This window comes from Euprymna scolopes, chromosome 26 (genome assembly GCF_053919585.1).
Source record: "Euprymna scolopes isolate OS-2025 chromosome 26, ASM5391958v1, whole genome shotgun sequence".
Taxonomy (NCBI): Eukaryota; Metazoa; Mollusca; class Cephalopoda; order Sepiida; family Sepiolidae; genus Euprymna; species Euprymna scolopes.
In genome coordinates, this window is record NC_136507.1 from 69369541 (window position 1) to 69396697 (window position 27157).

Consider the following 27157-nt stretch of genomic DNA (forward strand, 5'->3'; position numbering starts at 1 on the left):
TGGAACTCTTTTCAATTTGCCTGCTTTTCGGCTGACTATAATATGGTCTTTAAGTCCAATGTAAACAAGTTTTTGATGAACCGTTCCTCTTAAGTAATCCAATTTACCAAATTTCCACCACTAACGATTACTACGACATTGTCCCATTGACCACTTATTAACCTTTATCCTCGATTGGCCTCTGGCCTTGATAAGTGGTGACTCCTTTGTAAAAAAAAAAAAAAAAAAAAAAAACACACTTCACATACCTTTTTCTCTGTTCCAGTCACCATTGACAAGTACAACCATGTTAGCGTCGGGATGAATTCAAAGGTGAAACGTTGCAACTCAAGCTCTTTTGAACGGAAAAATTCAAATAGCTGGTGGCATATTGGATCAAGAATCTGCAAAGAAAACAATTGGATACAAACTTAGTGAAAATAAATTTTAGAACTAGTACTGACATTTTTTTAAATAAAATATAACATTAATATGTCCAAAAAAAGATTTTAATAAAATATGTTTTTTGTAAAAAAAAAAAAAAAAAAAAAAAAAAAAAAAAAAAAGGGATATTTTAGTGTTTACTTAAGATTATATTCCTTTTGAAAATCGGAATTTAAACAAAATACTGGTTATGCACGTTGAGTGATTCCAGAAATAAAGGAAAAACTAATCAGTTTAACTCTGGTGTTGATTGTAAACATGCTTCTTCCTTCTCTTTTTTTATTCTTTGCTTTATTCATGCAAGTTGATGAGATGTGATGACGAAAATTTAGTGACAAGATCATATTCTCTACTACACACTCCTTAAAAAGGAAATCACTACAAGAGATATAGCTAGCTATAACTTGCTGTTTTTCTCTGAATTTCAGTGTCCATGTTGATTGTTTAATTGTTTTGTTTTCTGTCATATCAACCCTTTTTGGGTTATTTAATGTCAAATCCAGTAATTTTGGAAAAACGGTTTTATGCTACAAATTCTTGATATTTTTTAATATTTATTCATAAAGTTTGGTTTGGTTGTTTTGTAGGTTTTTATTCTTTAAGCTCTTTGTATCTTCAACCACTAGTTTGTAGTGTTTGGTTTGCTTGTCTTGTAGTGAATTTTGACAATTTTATTATCTACCCTGCAGAACATGATTGAGTTTTGCAATGGGTGAGAGAAAAGGGTATTAATGTTTTCAGGGCTCTATGGACAAATTCATCTTTAGTTGACCTTTGACAACTAAATATTTTCATTTACTAGCCAAATAGAAAAGTTATTCGCCAACCCCGCGTGAGTTTTGGAATATGACATCTTTCTGTGACGATTATGTACATAATAATTTTTTTTTGTATTTTTTTAATAAGTGTAATTCTAAATATACAACACATTTTATGTTGACACTTGAAGGTATAAACATTCTAATTTCTTCAGATGTTTTTTTTTAAACAGCCTTCGTTAAAAATAAAAGTATATTCTCCTATTAAACTTTTATTGTTTAAATAATTTAACTTTGTTCGTTTTATTAAAAAAAAAAAAGTTGAAAAGAAATTTTTCACTTAGTAGTGAGTTTTGGAAGATTGTCGGTGAAAGAAATACAATTGCCAAAAGATGAGCGTTTCATTATTTCTAGTCGCTACTCGAAAATGCGATTGTTTCACTCGCAATGTAGAGCCCTGGTTTTGTTCATTTAAAGTTTGGAAACCAGTCGGGAAGTGGCGGAGGGAGAAAGGGAAAAAGGAAAAGAGCAAAAAGGTGGGTTGCTGTTTTTGTTTTTGCAGACCATAATTAAGTTTTGTAAAAGAGAATTGAAAAAGGAAAAACATCAATGTTAGGTGCATTATGCCTCAGGAAGCTAATATCTTCAGACAGCCTGATCTGATAGCACCAATTCCATGCTGACCAAAATACTATTGATATTTACTGGTAAAATTGCATAGATGAATTGGAAAACCTGTTGTCTTAGATTTTAACATAAAAAAAAGAAAAAAAACAAAAAAAAGTGCTACACTATGCCAAGACAAGATTTCCATGTTTCCCCAACTTCAAAGACAAGCAGAAGGGCACTGGAGCAAGCACTAAAGCAAAATATGGAATGGTAATACTAAACCAGTATGAGATGAAGTGATTTAAAAAACACATATGAAATTTTCAAATTTTGACATGCCATGCAAGATCCAGATGAAACTTAGATTCATACCATGACAGGCTAAACACTCTGGCATCCATATGCGATTCCCAGGATACAGAACAAGAAATCTTGGCCAGATACTGCTGGATGTTCATTCTGTAAGGATGCGAAGAAATCTAACCCCAAACAAATGCTAGACAAAACCAGGGCAACTGAACTCGCCCACACAAACTGCAAACAGGAAACAATGAAAAGTTCATGAGCTTTCATCCTACAGCAACAACAAAAGCTACAAGCGATACACAAGAATCAGCAAAGGTACTAACAAGCAAACATCATCTTGGATTTACACGAAACACTAGATGTCATCTTAGCCAAGAGACCCCAACCACAGAGTGCTAAAATGAAGATGGTGGACAGAGCTGTCACTACTGCAGGTATTTGGTAACATACGTGGCATGATCTGCCAGGACGCAGGAGTGTAGGGACTGCTTTAAAAGGAATCATATTGCTCAGGTTTGCAATTCCAAGTTGGCAAAAAAGATTTCTTACTCATATTCTAATTGACATTGTATTTCCCTTCTACATCAAATTATGAATCAGGATTCATAGTGAAAATGCCTACTAGTGATGGGACGATTCCAATATTTTTACTGATTCTGATACAATTACTGATTCCATACTAAATTCCCGATTCTGAATCCTTATAAATCTCTAAATATTTGACTATAAAGTTGCTATTTTTTGCCGATTGACATGAAAATACATGTTAAATGTGCATATATTTTCTCAAGTGTAAAAACACACTTGTGGGGGATGATCTATAGATTTTAGCTTTACTGGTAGTTTAAAATCAATAAATATTTATTATTTTATTATTATTACCAGCAGCGATAGTGATCAAATAAAGACAATTGTAAGAATCGTTATTAGCATCAGGAAATGAGCACAAAATTTTCCGATTCTGATACCCCAAAAAGTTCTGATTTTTCCAATTTCTGATTCCGATTAATTGTCCCAACACTAATTCCCCATCAGCAAAACAACTCCACCATTTTCGCTTATGACTCTCCAGCACATACCTTACTAATTCCCCTCGTTATTTGACAAAAAAAATGGACAAAATTCCAGACATAACGTTAACCTCGACATTGACCCTTCCGTTCGACCAGTGACCCAAATGATACTGTAAAATACACTTTTACATGAGAAATATCATCAAGGCAAAATTAAAAAGAATATGAGCATAAGTGAAGATATCACAGGTTCTACTCCTTGAGCAATCTATTGCAGAAAAGACTCTCTCCAGTAAAATTCAAAGAATTCATCCAAAATTATCAAAAACAAAATTACTTTTTAGCCCGTTAAAAACAGGAAACAATTATAGGCCGCTGACTAAGAATTAGAGCTTTATGTCAAATTGATGGTTGAATATGGTTAAATTTGTGCTCATTTTTGCATTAAAAACTAATCCTTATTAATCTCTAACTGTGCATCAAGCGGATACCATAATACTCAGTTCGCTGTACCTTATCATAAAAGTCCATGCAAAATTTCAGTCGGATCAGCCCAGTAATTTCTGAGACAAAGTGGAATGGACAGACAAAGAGAAATATAATATAAAAAATAAAAGAATAAATTGCCATAAAAAAAGAGCCTCTCTCGCAAATGGGTTACATTCATCAACTTATAAACTGTTTAAGGACTATTCTATCTTCCGACTACATGTATACGTACAATAATAGTAGTAAGCAGAATGGTTTTATTAACGTCGAGCTTCAAAATGATACCGATCTTGTCAGGATCCTTTGCCTCTGTCAAAAGTTTTTGCGAGACATACATACATACATTTAAACGGACAGGTGAGATTTATATAATAGACAAGCAAGGGGGGGGGTAGCTTTGCCTGGGCGTAAAATACGCTTAAATATATTTTAATTTATCCAGATTTCGTATATATTATTATAATGTTGTGATTTCAAAAGTAAAAAAAATTATTTAGGTGCCATCAGTTAGAATAAAAACCGAAACCGTAGCATTCAAAGCTGGTGACGTTACCACTACACCAACGTGAGATACATATGAACTGATTAAAAATTAAAAAAAAAAAACTAAGATGAATGTACAAAATGTATAATAATTTTGACCCTTTTTGACCCCTTAAAAACAATTTTAATCAGCTGAATAAAGACTGATAAAAGAACAGCCCATAAAAAATCCAACCATTTGAGGCTCTTAGTGCCACTCTGCGACTTTTAGTTTCGAAGGAGATAGAGTTTGAAAATATTAAGACAGACAGACAGACATATAGCCGTTCATATATTAGACTAGCTCACCGGTTTAACGGCATTGTCCAAGAAAGTAGATTAACTCAAGAAACTCCATGCTGAAACTTAAACACTTTGTTAATATGACTCCACTTGTATGCAGTAATCTATATTGGTAAGTTTGGCAGGATAAAATTCACTTTATAATGTTAGATATTTTTCTAATTGGATAAAAATGCTGTCTGATATTTACAATTTCAAAATAAAAATTGTTGGAAATTGAATTTTACGGATTTTGCTGAAATAATGTTATCTATATATTTATACGATTACGTGTTATTTTCTGTGTTACACTTACATCCGGTTTGTTTAATTGTTATGTACTTCCATTTCGTGTAATAAATAATTTTACCAAGAATTCATAAGTTTTGGTTTCAGTTTCGATTATAGCTGATGGTAATCAAGTCATCTATTTTTTATAAATAGTTTTACCAAGAATTCTTCATAAGTTTTGGTTTCGGTTTCGATTATAGCTAATGGCACTCCAATAATCTAATTTTTAAAAATAATTTTATCAAAAATTCTTCAGAAGTCTTGGTTTCGGTTTCGATTTTAGCTGATGGCATCTTAGTAATCTATTTTTTTTTATAAATAATTTTATCAAGAATTCTTCATAAGTTTTGGTTTCGATTATAGCTGAAGGAACTGAAGTTTATATATATATATTTTTGTACAGAAAGTTGTTAGTTGAGACAGATCATTGGTACCGTCGGTTTCAAGCCCGATAATAAGGCCCGTTTAAGGTATCCTTATCAAGCTCTCTTCAGCCAATATTCGTCTCTAATTCCCATTTGGATTTTCCTTTTAATTGAGCACTCTGCTGGAATTCTTTTTCCAAAAAAAAAATAATCATATATATGTGTGTGTGTGTGTGTGTGTGTGTGTGTGTGTGTGTGTGTGTGTGTGTGTGTGTAGAGAGAGAGAGAGAGAGAGAGAGAGAATTAATGAAAACAAAGAGATGTAGTGTTTACTTGATATACACAATGGTAAACTTCAAACTAATATAAATAACAGTATTTATATATAGAAAATTTAATCCCAACCGAATTTAAAAAAAAAAAAAGAAGCTCAATATGCAATAGAGAGTAGAGCTTAAGTTTGGGATTTGGTTTCGATTCAAGCTGATGAACCCAAGTTATATAGACATATATATTTATTTTTGAAATCACAACTTTATAATATATAAAAATCGACAGAACATTAACTCTTATAATAATATATACAAAATCTGCAAGGATTAAAATATCATATTTAAGCGTACTTTACAACCGGGCTATGCCGGGCGTCACTGCTAGCTTGGATAAATACTTTTGCAGTTTTAACAAAAAAGCTACAATAATATCAGAGCGTCTCCATTTACGCTGGATATCTACAGAATGCCAACATCGACATATTACATATGAATGAGTGTCCTGTGGAATTTCCACAGGTCCCACTAGTCATTATGATTAATTTGATTGTGTAATATGTGAGAAAAATGTCAGTAGCTGATGCAGAACTGCTTCCATTATGTTTACATGGAACTTGTATATGTGAGTACACTTGTATTTAAGATACACTCTCTCCTTTATTGTGTATATAGAGATAGATCTAGGTATACAGAGAGTGATAAAAAAGAGGAACAGATAGACAAGACAATTATTCACTAATCTATATATAGAAAAGCGAAAATGTATGCATGTATGCATCGCAAAAACTTTCCACACGGGTCACGGATTTTTTATATAATATTTAATTTTTATTTAATATTTAAAAAATATTTACTTCGCTTATTCTCATGTTTTGATTACCCCGCCCCCACCGCCGCCCGAGCGCACACACCTCTAAACACCCGGGCAATGCCGGGTACCCCCCGCTAGTTTATATTAAAAACAGTAAATCATATTCTTTGATTTCATATAATTTCATTTAAAAATAATCAGGTGGACGGGATAAAATCAAAACTGCACACTCAAAGTTTTCAGTTTGATACTTTCCTAACTAAACAATTTGAACATTTGTTAAGTCGACTTTTAAGATAACACTCATATGAAAAATCAAAGATACATATTAATTTTAAGGACGTTTTGTGCCCCCATGGCTCCCTTATAAGTGAGTGCACATAGGTATTTGGCACATAGTGGATAACAGAGATTCGAGAACACTTCCATTGTCTTCCCTGGAGAATTTTATGCATATTATATATGCTTCATTAAGATAGGATATATTTGAAGTTTAAAAAAAAGTTAGGCCCCTATAGCTGAATCTTTGCACACACCTCCCCATCTAGAGATTTGGGACCATTTTCATAAAATGTTATACACAGGATTTAAATTTCATAAAAATCTTTGAAGTCTTAAAGTTATTGTCTCACAACCTCCTTAATTAGAGATTTGGGAAAAATTCCATTATTATAGTAAATTTAACATAAGAATTCACGTTTAGATTTTATGGTGATTTTCTAACCTTTCTGGAGGCAACACACAAATATTGAATTTTATATATATACAATTTTTTTATAAAAAATATATAAAAATTTTGTAAGAAATATTTAAGATGAAAATAACATGATATAAAGCATTGATACAGAAAACCTATTTTATAAAAGTTGCATTGATGTATATAAAATTGTATTAATATATATAAAAAAACAACATTTTGATTTTAAAAATGCTTAATGTAGTGTATCTAACATGCATAAAGTTATTTCGTTAAATTTTCAAAGTTAGTCTTAAATAGCATTTAAGCTGACAAATCAAATTTTGCTTTTGGTTAGTCAATGTTCATCCTTTAATGCATCATGTTATTGGCAATATAATAACGTTTTTTTTTTTTTTGCTACAATTTATTTTTATAAATTACTTAGTCTGAGCTAGACGACTTATTTTTATATAATCACCTAAAAAGAGAAATCTACAAGGGCATAACTCATTAAAATTTTTAAAATATATATATATAAGATAAGTTATGTATCTTATGTTTAAAAATGTGAAATGTGAAAATAAATAAAAATCAAAAACAATTTAGTTTTTAATTTTTATTTATTTGTTTCAGTGTATTCATTCTATTGCTTCAGAAATTATCTCACTCCTGATGCAATCCTCTACCTGTATAAGAGCTAAATACGTTCTAAGATGGGGTGCTGCTGTCACATCTGTGAGGGAGCTCCTAAGAGTACTCTTTCTTGCCTTGCCAGAGTACGAGACCATCTTCAAAATCTAGTGGGCGAGAACTTTTTTGCCTCTACGTTTCCTCTTTCTCACAGAAGAGACAAGTTGAGTCTCTCTGCTCTATCATTACTTTTATAGTGAATTCTCGACTGAGCTTCAGTCTATGATTCCCCTTCCCATCGTTTGCATGCACCTCAACAAACATAGGAGAGAGCTTGAATACTTATAGACACTATCTTCCAGTGTCTAAGGTCTCTCTGTACAACTTGACATGAGGATACTTTTCCCTGCAAGTAAACCCTGACCAAGATCTCCTCATTATACCTAACTCTGGCTTTTATGAAGAATCGTGCACATTCTCCAAGTGATATTATCTAAAGTAACAACACAAAGCTGGATACTCCACTAGACTCAATGAATTCTTGTTCAGGAATCCAGTAACATCAAGAGAATAAAAAGAAAGACTACAAAACAGAGTTTCAGCTTCAAACCATAACTTCAAGTGTTGGCGATACTCGGGACAGGCATGCCTTATAGATTGTTATCTTAACAACGCGATAGTACTAGATGACAACATACCTGCAAGAGTCCAAGTGCAGGTAGGAAATGTGAATTTAATACAGTGTCACCAATTTCCTATTCCAATAACAGAGTTTCTTTCCTAAATCTGTCTGTATGTCTGTGTTTCCCGACTGACTATAAAATGATCGTTTTCAAGTCTAATGCAAACAAGTTTTTATCATGCTGCCCTCTTATATAATTAAACCTTACTCAAATTCCACCATCAGTGATTGTCACGGTTTTGTCTCACCGTTTATCTAACACTCATTAACTTTTATCCTCGAGTGACCTCAAGGCCTTGGTAAGTGGTAACTCCCAAGTAAAAAAAAAAAAAACAGCTTGGGATTTACCTTTGGTCCCAAAGCCAACAACTGAGCTATTATTGAAAATGCTTTTTGCCTGTTGGTTGTAATAGAATCAGAAAAGTCCTATGTTGTTCCATAGAATTTACAGGTTTATATATTGATTCGGTGGCGGCAGTGGAAGTGTATTTTGTAAAAGTTTCCCCATTTAATGCAATTTTTAATGGTCTGACAACTGATTTTCCCAGGGTGAGCTATATTGATCCTTGGCAAAAGCTGATCTCATATGCTATAGCATGATGGATAAATAACTAAAATCACTCACAATGATAAGCAATCCGTTCTTTTATACCATTTTTCCCAGTTATGACAAAGGAAATGCGACAACTTTCCCACGGCATTCATGCAGGTATGGAAACATAACCCACGTCAGGATTTGAACTCTGTCCACCGATTTCATGTCCATGACCATAGCATTATCTTCATAACCATTCCGCAGAGTTAAATGAGCAAGAAGACATGTGGCCAAAGATATTTGAATATTTGAGATAAAGATTAATAATTCATATCATTTGGATTATTCAGACTACTGCTCTCAGTTTGAGCGTAATTCTCACAACGTTTCAGTCATTGTAACCTCCGATCTTCTTCAGCTGTATCTTATCAAACTCTGGAATCTGCACAAAATTTCAAACAGAACTTTTCTATTTAATCCATGGGATTAGCATATTCTCATTCTGTCAGCCATGACTGGATAGAACTCCTAAGTAATTCGCAATTGTATTTTTTAGTGTAGCCCATACTGAGGATTGAACCTTCAACCTCCGTAAGTGTGTCATTTACAACTGATTTTTACCAAGTACTTTATCCACAACGCCATGGGTCCTTGCGGATGTTATGAAAATAACACTCAAGATGAGAACAGTAGCCCGAATAATCCAAATGATACAACTAAAAGTTAGTTACAAACTTGAAAAATAAAGAAAATGCTTTTAAAAATATGAGACAACTTTTGCATAAATCATATTTAATTTACCTTAATAAAAAAAATTTCTTATATTTGTTAAAATTTCTAAATAATCATCACTTTAAATAAACACAAAGTATCTGATGCAATGAATTTATATATTAAAAAGATGCAGGCAAAGAAAAATACATAGAGCTCTATAATTTCTTCTGCGGAAAGACAAGTGTTGCAATGGGTTAGCCATTTGACTACTGATCACATTTAGATGTAACTTGGCGTTTGGGTTTCAAGTCTCAGCATAGGTACGCTTGCTACATCTAGCCACACTGGTGAATTGTAGATGTGGAAGTTTTGGTTGTCTTGTTTTACGGCATGTCTTGGTACAAGCTTTCATGCTTCATGTACTTTCTATCTTCAAATATTTATTCATGGTGTTTAGTTTGGTTGTTTTGTTTTGCTGCATATCGACCCTTTTCTGGTTATTTAATACCAAATCAATTAAGTTTAGAAAAAGTTAATATGCTTCAAGATCTTTATGTCTTCAAATATTTATTCATCGTGTTTGGTTTGGTTGTTTTGTAGAGGAAAATTGTTGTTTTTGGTTTTGCCTTTGCAAAGCATAATTGAGTTTTCCAAAAAGAAAGGAAAAAAAACAACACAATAATGTCAATATTTGGTGCATTTTAGGCTAGAAGCCAGTATCTTCAGACTAACTGATCTGGTAGGACTAGATATGGATGACTATATAATATATGAAGTTATCTTGTTAGATTTTCAAAGTCTGACTTAAATAGAAATTTGTTTGATGTATCGATATTTGATTCAGATTAGCCCCCCCTTTCTTCTTGTTTTTTCCTCCCACTATGTCATTGGAATAATTATATTTTATTTTGTTTCAGTGTTTTTTTTTTAAATATTTATTCCTTGTCAGAATTGAGACATACTTCCTTACTCACTCAAGCACATACACCAAGTCCTTCAAAAATAAATTGTCATTGTCATTGTCATTTTCTTTTATTTAAAAATTTTTTTTTTTTGTCACTTCTAAGCAATGCGGGGTAGGTACAGCTAGTGTGTGTGAGTAATGTATTGGATTAGGAACTAAGTTCCTGCCGTCAATTTTTAATTTGGGAGTTTATTTGAGGGTTCAGGTCGAGTTAATTTAAGTAAATTTCTGTTTATTTTCAGAACATTAAAATGGAATGTCCAAAAAAAAAAAGTCGAAAAATAACATTTTCGACATCTTTTTTTTTCTATTATATAAATCTTGTTAAACGTTGGGAAGAAGTCGTAAGCAACAAGTAAATGGAACTCTCTTCCGTTTGCCTGCTTCCCAGCTGATTACAACTTGGTTGTCTTCAAATCCAACATAAACAAATTCTTGATGAACTGCTCCCTTAAGTAATCCAATCTACCAAATTTCCATTAATAACGACTATTATGATATTATACCATTGATTACTGTACACTCAATAACCCTTATCCTCGAGTGGCCTCAGGGCCTTGATAAGTGGTGACTTCTATACAAAAAAAAAAATTGATTAATTAGTTTTTATTTTTTATCAAACCTTCTTAATTTAAACTTAAAAAATGCCTCACAAACTTTGTTGTCAATCCAATATTTCTATGTATATATTTTTTGTCAGTAATTATAATAATTGTAAAGACTTTTTTTTTTTTTTACATGGAGGTCACCACTTATCAAGGCCCGAAGGCCACTGAGGGATAAGGGTTATTGCGTGTACAGTAATCAATGAGGTAGTATCGTAGTAATCATTAGTATTGGGGGTTTTGATAGAGTGTCGTACTTAAGAGGGCAGTTTGTCAGGAGTTTGTTTATGTTGAACTTGAAGACGTCCAAGTTGTAGTCAGGTGGGAAACAGGCAAGTGGCAGAGAGTTCCACTGGTGTGCCGTTCTAAGAAAGAAGCTTTGCTCATGGAATCTACGTTTGGATTTAGGCACAGATAAAGAGTGGGGAAAATTACTGACAGTAGTTTCAGCCAGACGGGTGTTTCTCGTGAAAGATTGGAGAGGGGGGGGGACGAGGGATTGGAGCTCAGACAAGCACCTGCCATGGAAATAACGATAAAACAAAGACAGGCTCGCAACGTCTCTTCTGTGGGAGAGAGGTTGCAGGGAAGAGAAAAGGGCATCACCCACTAAACCACGAAGTCTATTTTGTACTCTGTCAAGGCAGGATAGGCTGTTTTTAGCAGCTCCTGCCCAGATGTGGCAGCAGTACTCCATCCTTGGACGTACTTGGCTTTTATATAGATAGAGAATTGCATTAGTAGTGAGATATCTTCTGGAGCGGTAGAAGGATCCCACCATTTTCCCAGCGTCCCTGGCAACAGATTTGATGTACGTGTTCCATTTCAAATCAGGAGTAAAGGTCAAACCCAGAAGCTTGTCAAAATATGGAGCCTCCCCAAGACGAGAGCCATCCATTTCAATTGATGCCAGATAGGGATCAGAGTGTTGATGATGTAAAGATAGAAGCTTGGTTTTGGATGCATTAAAAGTGACTAGCCACCTCTTCCCCCATTGTACCACGCGCTCAAGATCAGAGGAGAGAGAATTAGAGAGAACTTTGTCATTTACAGCCTTTGATATGTTGCCATAGATGGTCGTGTCATCAGCATAGATGTCAACGAATGATTTAAGTATGTGTTTTGGGAGATCCTTGATGTAGATCAAGAAGAGAGTTGGGCCCAGGATTGACCCCTGAGGGACTCCAGCATTAATACTGTGGGCCTCTGATTTCTGCCCATCAACCACTACTCTTATGAATCTATCAGAGAGAAATGATTTAATGATTGAGAAAACATTTCCAGTAATACCGTAGCTGAAAATCTTGTGAAGTAGGCCCTTATGTCATACCTTATCGAAGGCCTTTGATATGTCAAGAGCAATTGCCCTAGAAAGGAAACCTTTGTCAAGAGATTCACTAATCCTATGTGATATAACCGTTAGCACATCTGCTATAGATCTTGCAGAGCGGAAACCATATTGCATGTCACTAAGAAGGTTGTTTCTGTTGAGGTGGTTGACTACTTATTTATTTAATATGGATTCCAACAACTTACTCATGACACACAGGAGACTTATTGGTCTGTATTGAGAGGGAGATGACTTTTCACCTGAATTCTTAAATACAGGGCATACTGATGAGGTTTTTCAGGGTGTTGGAAAGCACTTCTCCTTAAGGCAACGCTTAATCAGTTTTGTAAGTATGGGGGCAAGCTCTGGTTGGAGCTTTTTCAACACTAACTGGAATGCCATCAGGGCCAGTTGCTTTACTGGAATCAAGGTTCTTGATTAGCTTGGCGACCTCACGCACAGATATTTGTATGTTACCTAGAGTGTTTTCTGTTATAGGAGGAAATACAGGGAGTTGATGGTCATTGTCGCATAGGGTAGAATTAGCTGCAAAGTGCTTGGCAAATAGTCTGGCCTTGTCTGATGCTGACGAGATGACTTCAGGTCCATTGATGGTAGTTGGGATAGAACGCACGCTTCTGTTCAAGATCCTGTTTGCTATTTGCCAGAACTGGTTGGAACCAAGCCGCTGCTCGGCTACTTTGGATTTAACAGACTGAGCATGTAGCTCTCTTGCATGTTTTATAACTCTTTTACAGTGGTTGCTGGCAGTCCTGAAAGCAGCTTTAGTCTCAGTACATCTATTACGTGGGTATCTATGGAAAAAGTGATTTCTGTGCGCGATGGCAGCAGCACATTCATAGGAGAACCATGGCTGGCTGTTAGGTTTTTGTTGGAATTTTTTGGATGGTATGAATCGGTCTATGCCTACAATTAACCATTCGGTCAGGTCTGATACTAATATGATACCTTTTTAAACATGGAATGCAAAGGTAGGTCAGATATGAATGTACGGAAGCTATCCCAGTCAGCCATAGAGTATTGATATACAGTACGGTGGAGAGGTACGTCTGAAGACTTATTACATTTCATTTTTATCTTAACTGCTATAACAGAGTGGTCAGAGGATCCCAGACGAGATAGAACGGAACATGAACACAGCTCAGGGGAAGTTGTGAGGAAAAGGTCTAGAAGGCTTGCATATTGACCGGGTGTATCGGGCACACGGGTGGGTTCGTGAACAATCTGAGTGAGGTCATAGTCAATGGCAAAATCATGACATACCTCCCCTTGTCATCAGTTTTATTTGAGTAGGTCAGCCATTCCACATTATGGACATTGAAGTCACTGCAAATGTGAATGTTAGCCGAAGGATGAGCAGACAGGATGTGGTCAATTTTCTCAGATATGCTCTTAAAGATAGTAACCCCACTGTTGTGGGGGACAATAGAGGGCAAATATAAATGCAGTGGTGTAAGCTAGTGCAACCCGAAAGCACATATATGGTAAATTAGGGTCTTCTCTGGAGATATCCCTACCACATGGAAAGCCATCTTTAATGTAGGCACATATCCATGCCCATGGCGATCTTGGGGGTCAGATTTAGATGTTAAGTTGGAGTATCCTTTAATTATGAATTCGTCTAGAGAAGTGGTTGGCCCAGGCCAGTTTCACTTAGAAAGAATATGTCCGGTTTTGTCTCCTGTAATTGTGTTTCATGCCCTGGAAGGTTGGAACGTAGACCCCTGATGTTGGAGAAGGAGACCCGGTAGTAGGGGTCTACGTTGGTGGATGGGGTTCTAGGTTTATTCGTGATTCTTTTTTGGATATTTGTCATGATTGTTGAGGTTTGTGGAGCAGGTCGGTAGACTTGGTTGGAGCAGGATAGAGAAGGAAAATAAGAGAGAAAAAGACAAGAAATTTTTTTGTTTTTTGGCACATGACTTAATAATCATGATAGTGTTAATGCTAATAATATTACATATTAAGAATCCTACATCAGTAGCGATTAAGTCAGCTAGTGTGAATTTTGAAAAGGATTCCATAAAGTACATGTCATGATAAGCGACATCTATAAAACAGAATTGTTGCTGGGGAATGAAAAGATGGGTAACAGGTCAAACGCAAAGTTGAACGTTGCCAAATAACATCACATTTTCGAGCAAGAGAAATAAAAGTTTTAAAATCAACCTATACAGGAAGCCATGCGATTAAGACATGGCAAAATGATGTAGAAAACTAATAATCTCAGCAAATATTACTGAGGTCTCTTTCCGTCTGTTAAAATGTTTTTGGCCATATAGGGGTATGCCACCAATGATTCCGACGATCGCTTTTATAACCACAGTTATAAAAACCAACCAATCAGAAGAAGTGTTACTATAAAAAAATGTCGAATTTTGGATTAAGTTCAGTTTGCCGTTGACCTCTGTCTCAAAATGACTCAATATCGGAACTGATTCTTTGCCACCATCTTTTTTACTCGGAATTACTTAACACTTAAGCTCGGGACTACATTGATTCTTTGCCGATTTGATTCACTGCCACCATCTTTGTTCAACATAATGTCTCAACACTTAACAGGTTATGCGACCAGCCATCGTCTTTTCTTTGACGGTTCGGAATCTAAATTCAAATTGTGGCAGGTGAAATTTTTAGGCTATTTAAGGATTCGGAAACTACACAAAATTATACAATCTTCAACAGAGAATCCTAACGACCCCAAATTTCTCGAAAAGAACGCAACTTTTTGCAGAACTGATTCAATGCTTAGATGATAGAAGTCTGTCTCTGATTATAAGAGAAGCGTTGGATGATGGACGGAAAGTAGTGAACATTAAGAGAGCATTATTTATCAAAAGGGAAACCGAAAATTATATCACAGAACTAATGTCTCTAAAATGTAACAAAGATGAAACTATTACTGACTACGTTATAAGGGCAGAAACAACTGTCAATGCCTTAAAACTCTCGGGTGAAATAATAAGCGATAGCCTGTTAATATCAATGACCCTCAAGGGACTTCAGCCGATTTTAAACCATTTACAACTGTCATAACACAAAAAGACAAACCCATCAATTTCAGTGAATTTAAAGTGGCATTGTGCAGTTACAAAGAGACGAATCGGATGCTCATGGACAATAATAATTCTAGCAATATCATGAAATTCAAAAATGCTTATCGAAAACCAAAACCAAATTACACATCTCACTGCAATGTTTTCCCCAAGAGTAATTTTCCCAAGAAAAAGAATAAAATTATCTGCTATAATTGTGGACGACCCAACCACAAAAGTTTCTAATGTCGATATAAAAGCTCAAAAACGGACTCCATAAAAAATGTTGAGAATTTTGAGGAAGAACATACATTTCTATTCACATGTAACTTTGACAATACGACAAACAGTAAAAATCTTCTTGTAGACTGTGGCGCTACAGCACATGTTATCACCAAGGAATCTGATTTTATTAATTTGGATTCAAACTTTAATCCACAGAGTCATTTTGTCGAACTTGCCGACGGTAGTCAAATAAATGATATAGTCTTGAAAAGAGGAGATGCTAAAATATCCCTAAAAAATAATAAAGGCAAAATCTGTAACTGTATTCTAAAAAATGCTCTGTTCATACCTACATTTAAGCAAGACATATTTCCCTGCAGGCTGCCATTAAACAAGGCGTGAATATAAAGTTTGGTCAAAACAAGTCAAAATTGATATACCCTAATGGAAGTGTATTTGACATTTAAGAAAATGGCTGACTATATTATTTAAAAAGTATGGTTCCCTCAAAAACTGCCTGTCACAACTTGAAAACCTGGCATAAAATTCTAGGACACTGCAATACAGCTGATATTAAAAAATTACCAAATGTAGTCGCAGGCATGAAAATAATACCTTCAGACGATCTCCCAAATTGTGATGTTTGTGCACAGGGGAAAATGATAAAATATATAAGACAAAAAGGCCACAAAATTTCTCTCACTTGTGCACTGTGACTTGGCAGGCCCGATCAGTCCGATGAGGAGAAACAATCTAAGTTATGTTTTGAACTTTGTTGATGATTATTCAGGCTTAATTATAGTTTATTTTCTAAAAATCAAATCCAACACTATCCTCGCCACTAAGAAATATTTAGCTGATATTGCCCCGTACGGCTCGGTAAAATGTATTCGCTCAGACAATGGGATTGAATTTACTAGTAAAGACTTTGAACTTCTATTAATTAACCATCGTATTAAACATGAGAAATCGGCGCCATATTCCTCATTTCAAAATGGAACCGCTGAAAGAGCACAGCGGACCCTTTTTGAGATGGCAAGATGACTACTTATCGAATCAAAATTAACACATAGTTTATGGATGTACGCTTTAATGGCAGCAGCAGTATATATCAGAAATAGATCGTTTAATAGATTAGGCAAAACCTTGTATGAAGCATTTTGCAGTGTAAAACCAAAAATGAACCGAATGTATATAGTTGGTTCAAATTGTTTTGCATTTATAGAAAATACCTGTAAACTAAATATTAAAAGCGAAAAAAACATTTTCGTAGGTTACAATAAAAAACAGTCTAGCATATTTAATCTACTTTCCAGACCAAAATGCCATAAAAAAGGTTAGATGTGTAAAATTCAATGATACATTCAATTTCAAAAATAATGAACCAGTGGATGAAAAATGTGAGGAAATATTACCTAGTATCTTAATCGATCATCACGAAAATACCAACCAATCAGAAGCTTAAGTGTTACTATAAAAAAATATTGAATTTAGGATTAAGCTTAATTCGCCGTTGGCCTCTGTCTCAAAACGACTCAATATCAGAACTGCACTTATTCTTTGCTGTCATTTTTGTTACTAGGAATTACCTAATACTCAAGCTCGGGACTACATTGATTCTTCGCCGATTTGATTTACTGCCACCATCTTTGTTCAACATAATGTCTCAACACTTAACACCGTCTATGTCACTTATTTCTTATGTTAGAAAGAATAAGTTATTATTTAGTTTCTCTCTCTCTCTCTCTCTCCCTCCTTTCTAAGTAAATTGTCTTCAAATAAAAACCTTGAAGAAAACACAGTGAACGTCTCCTTGTGACACATGAATATGACACCCTACAGCACTTTAAAGACACAAAAACAAACACAAATCAAGAATGAAAAACGACGACCAGTGATGTTACCTCAAGTAAAAAAAAAAAAAAAAAAAAAAAAAAAAAAACTGGATACTCCACCAGCCTAGATGAATTCTTATCCTGGAATCCAGTAAGCCCCCCAAAAAGATATAGTACAACACATTAAAATAGTTAATTGGGAGGGGGGGGGATTATGTTCTCAATTTCTTTACTAACTCAATGTTTGGAGATATAAAGAACGTTAATGGAACATTCGAATATGTACATATATAAAGAGTTCAAGTGTTAGCCTCAGGTAGGGGGGAGTCCTTTGATTTCTGAGAACTTTTGACAGAAGGAAAATGAAACAAAGAAAACCAAATGCATCATAACAAAAATTGGTGATTAACTAAAAATCAAAATAAACTATAAATATATTCATAACACTAGTTACAAGATCGATACAAAATTTTCTTAATTGTATTGGAAAATAATGTAAATGAAAATCATTATAACAGGAATAATTATTGATTTATAAGAAATTGAAATAGAAATTTAAAAAAAAAAAAATAGGGAGATTTAATCATGACTGGGGGTAATGATTAATCCAATATTAAATTGTGCAATTTATATAATAATAAGTTTAAGATGTAAGAGGAGAGAATAATGGTTAAAGTAAAAATTAATAAAAATTATCGATTAAACTCATTATTACTAAATTTAGGCATGCTGTGGCTTGTATGAGATTGATGAATTTCACTACGAAAAGGACAAAAAGACTGTATAAACACCCCACACACGTATATATAAAATTTCTTTATTTGGTGTGTTGATCGCTCATTGGTGAAAACATTACCTACATGCACACACAAATAATTCCAGGTTAAAGATATCCAAAAGTAACAAACCAATGAATTTAATGAGATAGTGTTCGATAAAAAAGAGCAAAGTATGTTTTTATTTAATCATAGGTTAACACATTACATGGTTATGACAATAACAAAGCTACCGTTTCGGTCAAATACTGATCTTTATCAGGTGACCTAAACTTCCGATTTCATGGAGACATGCTCTTAAAATCTTTATTTATAGCTTTACCTTATTATATTGACAAATAAATTTGTGTGTGACACTATGGTGTCATGAATGCATGCAGCAAAGTGCATATTACAGTGAGGAGGGTGTTTGACCAGACAGGATGAGGTGGAGGAGTGCAGAGAAATGCAAAGACTTACCTAGCAAAATAGGACCAACTGCCGAGCTGTCATTATGGGTTTGTTACATGCAAGCCAGATGACATATTGTCTCAAAAATGGGGACATAATTGGAATTATCTGAGATGTCAGAGGAGATGTTTGTATTAGAAGGGGCATTTGCTGATAAGGGCTACACACAGTGCTGGATGAAGAAACCCAGGAAACTGCCATAGATATCAGTGTGAGCAACCACCCTCTCCTTCCAGGAAAGAAAGAGCGAGAGGTGTTTAGTGGTTGAGATAAGTTCAAAGTTCAACGATTTGACCTTTGAGAACTCTACCAAACTCCTCCGCCAATTTTGGGTCTAAACACTTGAAATTCTAGATATAGGTTCTTTGGACATTGATCAAACGTTATAGTTTGATTTGAACCGAAAACAATAAATGTTAAGAGGTCAAAATTGGGGTCTAAGTTAAAAAAAAAAAATTTGACCTCTGCAGTCTCTACCTAATTACTCAGCCAATTTTAGGTCTAAACATTTGAAATTTTACATAAAGTGTATTCAGACATAGGGCAAGCTTTTTAATCGGTTTTTGGCCGAAACTTTGGCTGCCAAGGGGTCAAAGTTCAAAAGATTTTACATTTGCAGTCTCTAGTAAACTATTTAACCAATTTTGGGTCTACACATTTGAAATTTTACATAAAGGGTACTCAGACATGCAGCAAGCTTTTTAATCAGTTTTTGGACGAAAGTTTCGCTGCCAAGAGGTCATGGTTGAAATAGATAACCTTTGCAGACTCTACCAAACTCCTCTGCCAATTTTGGGTCTAAACACTTGAAATTTTAGATGTAGTTTACCTGGGCATGGATCAAACATTTTAATTTATTTGAGCCCAAAACAATAAATGTTTAGAGGTCGAAATTAAAATTTTTTTTACCTCTACAGTCTCTACTAACTTTTCTCTATATTAGTTTAGGAAGTCTATTATATAGAAAAGCATTACAGTACATATGCACACTTTTTAATACATATATATATATACACATAATGTTATGAACAGTACATAGGGTCCAAGCAAAGCCGGAATGAATTGATAATCTATATATCTATAAAAGTGAAAGTGTGTGTGTGTGTGTGTGTGTGTGTGTACATTTCTCTACACAATAACTCTGTCAATTTTCAGTCTACAGACTCGAAATTTGATATATAGGGTATGGAGATTTGGGAAAATCTTTGTAATCCGTTTTCGGATAGAAATTTGGCTGTTAAGGGGTCAAAGTTCAACGATTAGACCTTTGATAACTCTACCAAACTCCTCCGCCAATTTTGGGTTTAAACACTTGAAATTTTACATATAGGTGCATTGGACATGGATCTAACTTAATAACTTGATTTGAGCCCAAAACAAATGTTAAGGGGTCATAGGGAGCCCAAAACAATAAATGTTATGGGGTCATAATAGGGGTCAAAGTTTTTAAAAATTTGACCTCTGCGGTCTACCAAATTACTCAGACAATTTCTGGTCTAAACATTTGAAAATTTACATAAAGTGTGTTTAAAGATAGGGCAAGCTTTTTAATCGGTTTGGGTCGAAAATTTGAGCTACTAATATATAAATGTATGTATGTTTACATGTCTGCCTAAAACCTTCGACAGAGGCGACGGATTTTCACAAGATCAGTATCGGTTTTCTTTTTGCTCAACACACACCTCCAAACACCCGGGCAACGCCGGGCATCCATGCTTATATATATATATATATATATATATATATATATATATATATATATATATGGATTTGAAATTATACAAATTATGACTTACAAAATTTATTGTTCATAAACAAGGAATGCAAGATAAAGTAAATTATTTCCTTATTCCATGGAGTTTCTTCAAAGGAAAATTGTTAGCAAAAGGATTTTCATAGATCTGCTATAACATTGCTGATTAGCACAAAAATTGACAGCTCCAAAGTTCGAAAAAATATTGGAAAAATTATATAAATATGCCAAAAGGATATTCAAATTGATTTCCAAGTAAGAAGATAATAGTCAACTAATAATATCTTACACATTGTATCTCTTGTTTATGAACTAAAAATTTGGTTAATTATAATTTGCATAGTTAACTTCCTTTCATATATTGATGCTCTATCTCAAATATTGAGCATTTTTATCTAGATAGGATTAATGTATAAATATTTATATTTAATTTTTTTTTTTAATTTAAATACTGAAAAAAAAAAAACCAACCCTAATATATGTATATATATATATATATATATTGCTAGGTTTATATAAATAGCCACGTACATTTGCACCCAAACTCTATCTACATCATATCTGTAAACCTTATGTGTTCCAATGCATTTTATAGACCAGAGGCGGCTTGAGCAAGTGTAGGTCAGCAGAAGAGAAGAATGAAAATAAGAACAAACAAAAATCAATTTCATTCTGAAATGGGTCATGACTGGACATGTTAGTGATATCCAGGCCTCTTCGACCCCTTCCTTCCCCAGAGTGTAGGTCATGCAGCACACACACACACACACACACACACACACACACACACACAACATCAAGAAAGGAAAAATTATCTAGCCCTCTCCCCATCCTAACCAACTACTGGGGAAGCTGTTAGCAAAACATTCTGAGTCATGATTCAAAGCGAAGAGTGTACAGCAGCTAAGAGGAAGCATATTGATATTAAGATCATTTTTTTTTTTTTTTTTTTTTTTGTAAAAACCTCTTCATCACTATTTAAAACTAGCAAGGTTACCTTGTGTTACTCGGGAGTCTAATTTCCGTAAATTACAAAAAAAAAAAAAAAAAAAAAAAAAAAAAAATGAAAATGAAAACGGAACAATCTGTTTGATATTGTAATTCGAAATGTTTACTTTGGGACAAAATCAGAGTAAAAATAATTATGCCCCGGATGAGGTTCGAACCCACAAATGTTCAAACTCTACAATTAGTAAAGTAAGCGATTTACCCACAGCGCAAGTATGACATGATGACACTATTAATTCAACACAAAACAGACTGTATTCCAGTCTCAGTCTCTCTCTCTCTAAGGTAAAGATAGAAAGGATAGGAAAGTCACAGGTCTTTTGCTATTGCTAAATTATGAGTCATAAGTGAAAAATGATTTCATTTTAAAAATCTTACGAACTGGATAAATTATTTCTTTTGTAAGAAGTTAAATTGAAATACAATTTGTCAAGAAAATCAAGCCGAGCATTGCCCAAGTTATTCCCCCACAATCAATCAGGCTAGAAGAAACCAATTATTCCCCAAAAGCCATTCTACTCATATACTGGGAGTTGGAGTATAGCCAGCAACATTCATCCTAGGTGAGTTGAACCGGCTTCCTCCAAAGGAAGAAGCGTTAAGGGAATATTAAATTCATAAGCGGTCCCCAGTCGCATGTATATCCCTGTCAGAGGAGATGATGACGTTAAGGTTTTGCAGTTCTTGTAGGAAGGTGTTGACCTCCTCCTACATACAGCACCAGTACCTAGTATTCCCAAATGGTCACCCATCTGGCTCAACCAGGCTCAACATTGCTTAACTTCGCTTATCAATATGATTATGGTGTATATTGGGAGTTGGAGCAAGGAAATCAGAACTTAACTGACACTTACAAACAGAAAGAGCTCCAATAGTTTATATGTAAATATTGCTTGAATGAAGCATTATTTAGAAAAGAGACTAGCCTGGGTACTTGGCATTGCTCGAGTGTTTGTAGGTATGTGTTGAAAAAAAAAAAAAAAAAAGTTGTAGTAGACAGGCAGGCTTTAACTCATGACGCGAAGGCGAAATAAAAAGTGGAGGTGTGTGTAAGGGTGTTGGTTGAGCAAAAAAAAAAAAAAAAAAAAAAAAAAAAAAGTGGTAGTAGGCAAGCAGGCTCGAACCTGTACTGCGAAGGAGGAAAAGAAAGTGAAAAAAAAAAAGTGACGCGTTAACCGTTGCGCCCATCGCCAAACCTGAAGTGACGTAAGTTTAAATTAAGATTAGACAACCGAAAAGAGGCGATGACTTTCGAAAAAAGTGACCCCTTCATGTAAAAAAGTGCCCAGTAAAGAGTGAAGGAATTAATCTTTTGGGCCAATTTTTCAATATTTGTCGTCCGAAGAAGGGTCGAGCTTCAAAATGATACCAATCTTGTGAAAATCCGTTGCCTCTGTTGAAAGTTTTTGCAAGACATAGATACATACATTCATACATACATTTAAACAAACAGGTGAGATTTATATTATAGACTAGTGGGGAGGGGTACCTGGCATTGCCCGAGTGTTTGTAGGTGTGTGTGGTTGTTAATGAAAATGTACGAATGAGCGAAGTAAAAAAAGAAAACAGATCTAAAAAATAAAGCGGTGAGGAGGGGGGGGGATTTACCCGGGCGGTGGGTAATCAAAACATAGAAAAAAAAAAACAAACAAAACTAACGTGAGGCAAACGAACGATGTTAAATGTAAAAATCGAAAAAACAAAAACAAAAAAGAAAACAGAAAAACAAACGTTAAAACTTCTGGAAAAAAAAAAAACATGTGAAAAATGGCTTAAATAAGCCTGTTTCGATATTAAAATTTAAAAAATCGGTGGGTATCCGGGTGTTTTTGGGTGTGTGTGGTCGGTCGGGTGTGTCAATGAAAACCTAAGAATAAGCGAAGAAAAAAAAAAACAGAAAAACGAACGTTACGTGAAAAATGGCTTAAATAACACTGGTTCAATATTTATATTTAAAAAAAAAAAAAAAAAAAAAGAAGACATCTCACACCACGATTCGAACCCATAGCGGACACACATACATACATACATACATACAAACATACATACATAAATACATTTTCGCTTTTATATATATGGATTATATACTCATCAACTAACAGCCAATCATAAGTTGGAGAATGGACTTGTCCATGAGCATAATGAAACATTCCAACCTTAATATAAACCGGCTTTCTCGTGTACTCCTTGGTTTATTTGTTTGTAGCTCAATTGGTTATACATTTGAGTACGTACTACTAAATTCAATAAATATAAAAACCAAGATGAGAATCGGAGTCCAAATAATTACAAAAACAAATGTAATTAAGCAAATTAAAAACAACTTGATATATAGGGGGTTCGAACCTATGGAATAAATTCAGTTTGGTTTTTAGCAGGTAAAAATAGCTGCTAAATGGTAAAAATTGAAAAAAAAATTAATTTGGCAGGCATAAGTCAACAAAACATGTTACTTCTACTCATGCGAAAATGTAGATTTATATATTTAACATTATTTTTTAAGCTTTTATGTGTATGGACTTAGCTCAAGTGGCAACGAATAATGCTTGAGCTGATGGCACTAAAGTCATATTTTTAATTAAACTTTTGCAATCACTACTATATATTGGGTATAATAAAGAATTCAATCCATAATAATGAATACAGAATCTGCATAAATTAAAATATCATAATTTAATGCATTTTATGACCAGGCAATGCTGGGCAGCCTGCGAGTGTTAAATATTTATTTCTAAGCATGATAGATACTTATGCTGAATAAGGACCATGCTATCATCAGAATCGTCCAGACAATTTACAGAAAATGTCAAAAAGTGTAAAAATGCTTTAACCTTAATACAAAAAAAATCATAAAATATTTGTTATCATTGGTTTAACATTTTAAAAAAGAATCATTGGTTTAATATTTAAAAAAAAACTCATTGGTTCAATATTTAAAAAAAATCATTGGTTTAATATTTAAAAAAAATCATTGGTTTAATATTTAAAAAAAATCATTGGTTTAATATTTAAAAAAAATCATTGGTTTAATATTTAAAAAAAATCATTGGTTTAATATTTAAAAAAAATCATTGGTTTAATATTTAAAAAAAATCATTGGTTTAATATTTAAAAAAAAAATCATTGGTTTAATATTTTAAAAAAAACTCATTGGTTTAATATTTAAAAAGAAAATCATTGGTGCAATATTTAAAAAAAAAATAATTGGTTTAATATTTAAAAAAAAGTCATTGGTTTAATATTTAAAAAAAATCATTGGTTTAATATTTAAAAAAAAATCATTGGTTTAATATTTAAAAGAAAAATCATTGGTGTAATATTTAAAAAAAAATAATTGGTTTAATATTTAAAAAAAAATAATTGGTTTAATATTTAAAAAAAAATAATTGGTTTAATATTTAAAAAAATCATTGGTTTAATATTTAAAAAAATCATTGGTTTAATATTTAAAAAAAATCATTGGTTTAATATTTTAACAAAATCATTGGTGTAATATTTAAAAAAAAAATAATTGGTTTAATATTTAAAAAAAATCATTGGTTTAATATTTAAAAAGAATCATTGGTTTAATATTTTAAAAAATAATTGGTGTAATATTTAAAAAAATAATTGGTGTAATATTTAAAAAAATAATTGGTGTAATATTTAAAAAAAATAATTGGTGTAATATTTTTAAAAAATCATTGGTGTAATATTTAAAAAAATCATTGGTGTAATATTTAAAAAAAATCATAAAATATTTGTTTGTTATTGGTTTAATATTTTTAAAAAAATCAGAACATTTTTATAATATTTAAAAAAAATTATTACAATGATTTTTGGTTCTAAATATCTCATATTTAAGGTTTTGCTTGTTTTGTTTTATGGCATATCAACCTTTTTGGGGGTTATTTAATGCTGAATCTAGTAATTTTGATAAAAGGACGGTTTTTATGTTTCAAGTTCTTCATATCTTCAAATATTTATTCATGGTGTTTAGTTTCATTGTTTTGTAAAAAAAATTGTTATTTTCGTTTTCGACTTTGCATAACATGATTGAGTTTTGCAAAGGGAAAAGAAAGAAACAATAGCATCAATTTTGGTGTATTTTAAGTCAGGAAGCCAGTATTTTCAGACAGCCTGCTCTGGTAGGCACCAGTTCGCATATTTTAGGATAAACATTACCATGACAATGTACTCCAAAATTTGGTAAGCAATAGAAATTAAATTGGATCCCAGTTCTTGTTGTAATATTGTAAACTATTCTGTACTGTTACTAAGGAGGGAAAATCATATGAGGTTGGTGGGGGGGGGGCAAGAAGATCAAGAATTTGTCCGTTGTGCAGACTGAGTTTGTTTCCATCTCTTATGGTTGACAGTAAAATTAAGATCATTTTTCTGCTCATCATTTTTGCAAATGAAATACGAACTTGGCTATTTTTTATTCATAAACGTTGATTACACTTAGAGTTTGTTTTATGATAGAGAAGAAGAAGAAGAGAGAGAGAGAGAGAGAGAGAGAGAGAGAGAGAGAGTGCAACTTCAAGCCTATTTGTATTACTGTGGTAATGGTATGGAGAGACAAAACATAAGCAGCCAAAATTAACATTTGTCCGTTGGAAGGAAACTGTGGCACACGAAGCTAACACCCTTTAGATTCAAACCCAGGGTTCATACAAATTTTAATGTCCATTTTCTAGGGTTTTTCAAGACCTTCTCCAGACAAAATTTAAGTTTTCAAAACAAAATTTGATATATACAGATTGGTAGAATAAACCAAAAAACTACTAATATTTTAATTAATATTTAAAAAATATTTTAACAGTATTTATTTTGATTTTGAATTTCACTTCGGCTACATCCGTAAAGTATATAAATAACATCTTGCAGTTTTGTAATAAACGGGCAAAACTCTTGTATCAACAATGCCGGAAATAATAATATGATGAAATTTCAGAAGAATGTATTTATTTCGATTTTATTTTTAATATTTAAAAAAATAGTTCAACAGTACTTGTTTAAATTTTATTTTTAATATTTAAAAAATAGTTCAACAGCACTTGTTTAAATTTTATTTTTAATATTTAAAAATTATTTTAATAGTATTTATTTCGATTTTATTTCTAATATATAAAAAAAATCTTAACAGTATTTATTTCATTTTTATTTTTAATATCTAAAAAATATTTTAACCAGTATTTATTTCAATTTTATTTTTAATATTTAAAAATATTTTAATAGTATTTGTTTAAATTTTATTTTTAATATTAAAAAATTATTTTAATAGTATTTATTTCGATTTTATTTCTAATATTTAAAAATATCTTAACAGTATTTATTTCATTTTTATTTTTAATATTTAAAAAATATTTTAATAGTATTTGTTTAAATTTTATTTTTAATATTCCAATACAATTTTTACTGAACACAAAGAATGCCCGTTTCAAAACATTTCCCATATTTATCATTGAAACGTCAAAATAAACAATTGTTACTTGTTTTAAATTGGAGTTGTGGTTTTGTTGGAGGATTGGAGAAGAATCCTTTTGTCACAAGAGTGACAGAGATAAACACAACAAGCAGACGATCACGGTCTGTGCAGTGACAGCACACGAAAGTACATCCACAAACCCAAAGAACCAAAATGGCAAATGTTGATCAGAAAAGCAAATTAGACTTTTAATCAGTGTTGACATAAAAAGAATTGAGTACGTTTGAGAATCCGACTTGTAAAAGTTTTTTTGCTTCAAGTTCTTTATATCTTCAAATATTTATTTATAGTGTTTGGTTTGGTT

The 27157-nt window shown here is 33.0% G+C and overlaps 1 protein-coding gene across 3 annotated transcripts in view; it reads right to left on the reverse strand.

The window, feature by feature from the left end:
• Positions 1–27157, reverse strand: part of LOC145248143 (hyccin-like) — a 710814-nt gene that overhangs the window by 602786 nt on the left and 80871 nt on the right. For all 3 annotated transcript variants that reach the window (XM_080109963.1, XM_080109964.1, XM_080109962.1), the window contains exon 4: positions 249–383. In XM_080109963.1, the coding sequence (XP_079966089.1) occupies positions 249–383 (135 nt within the window). The remainder of the gene's footprint in view (positions 1–248; positions 384–27157) is intronic.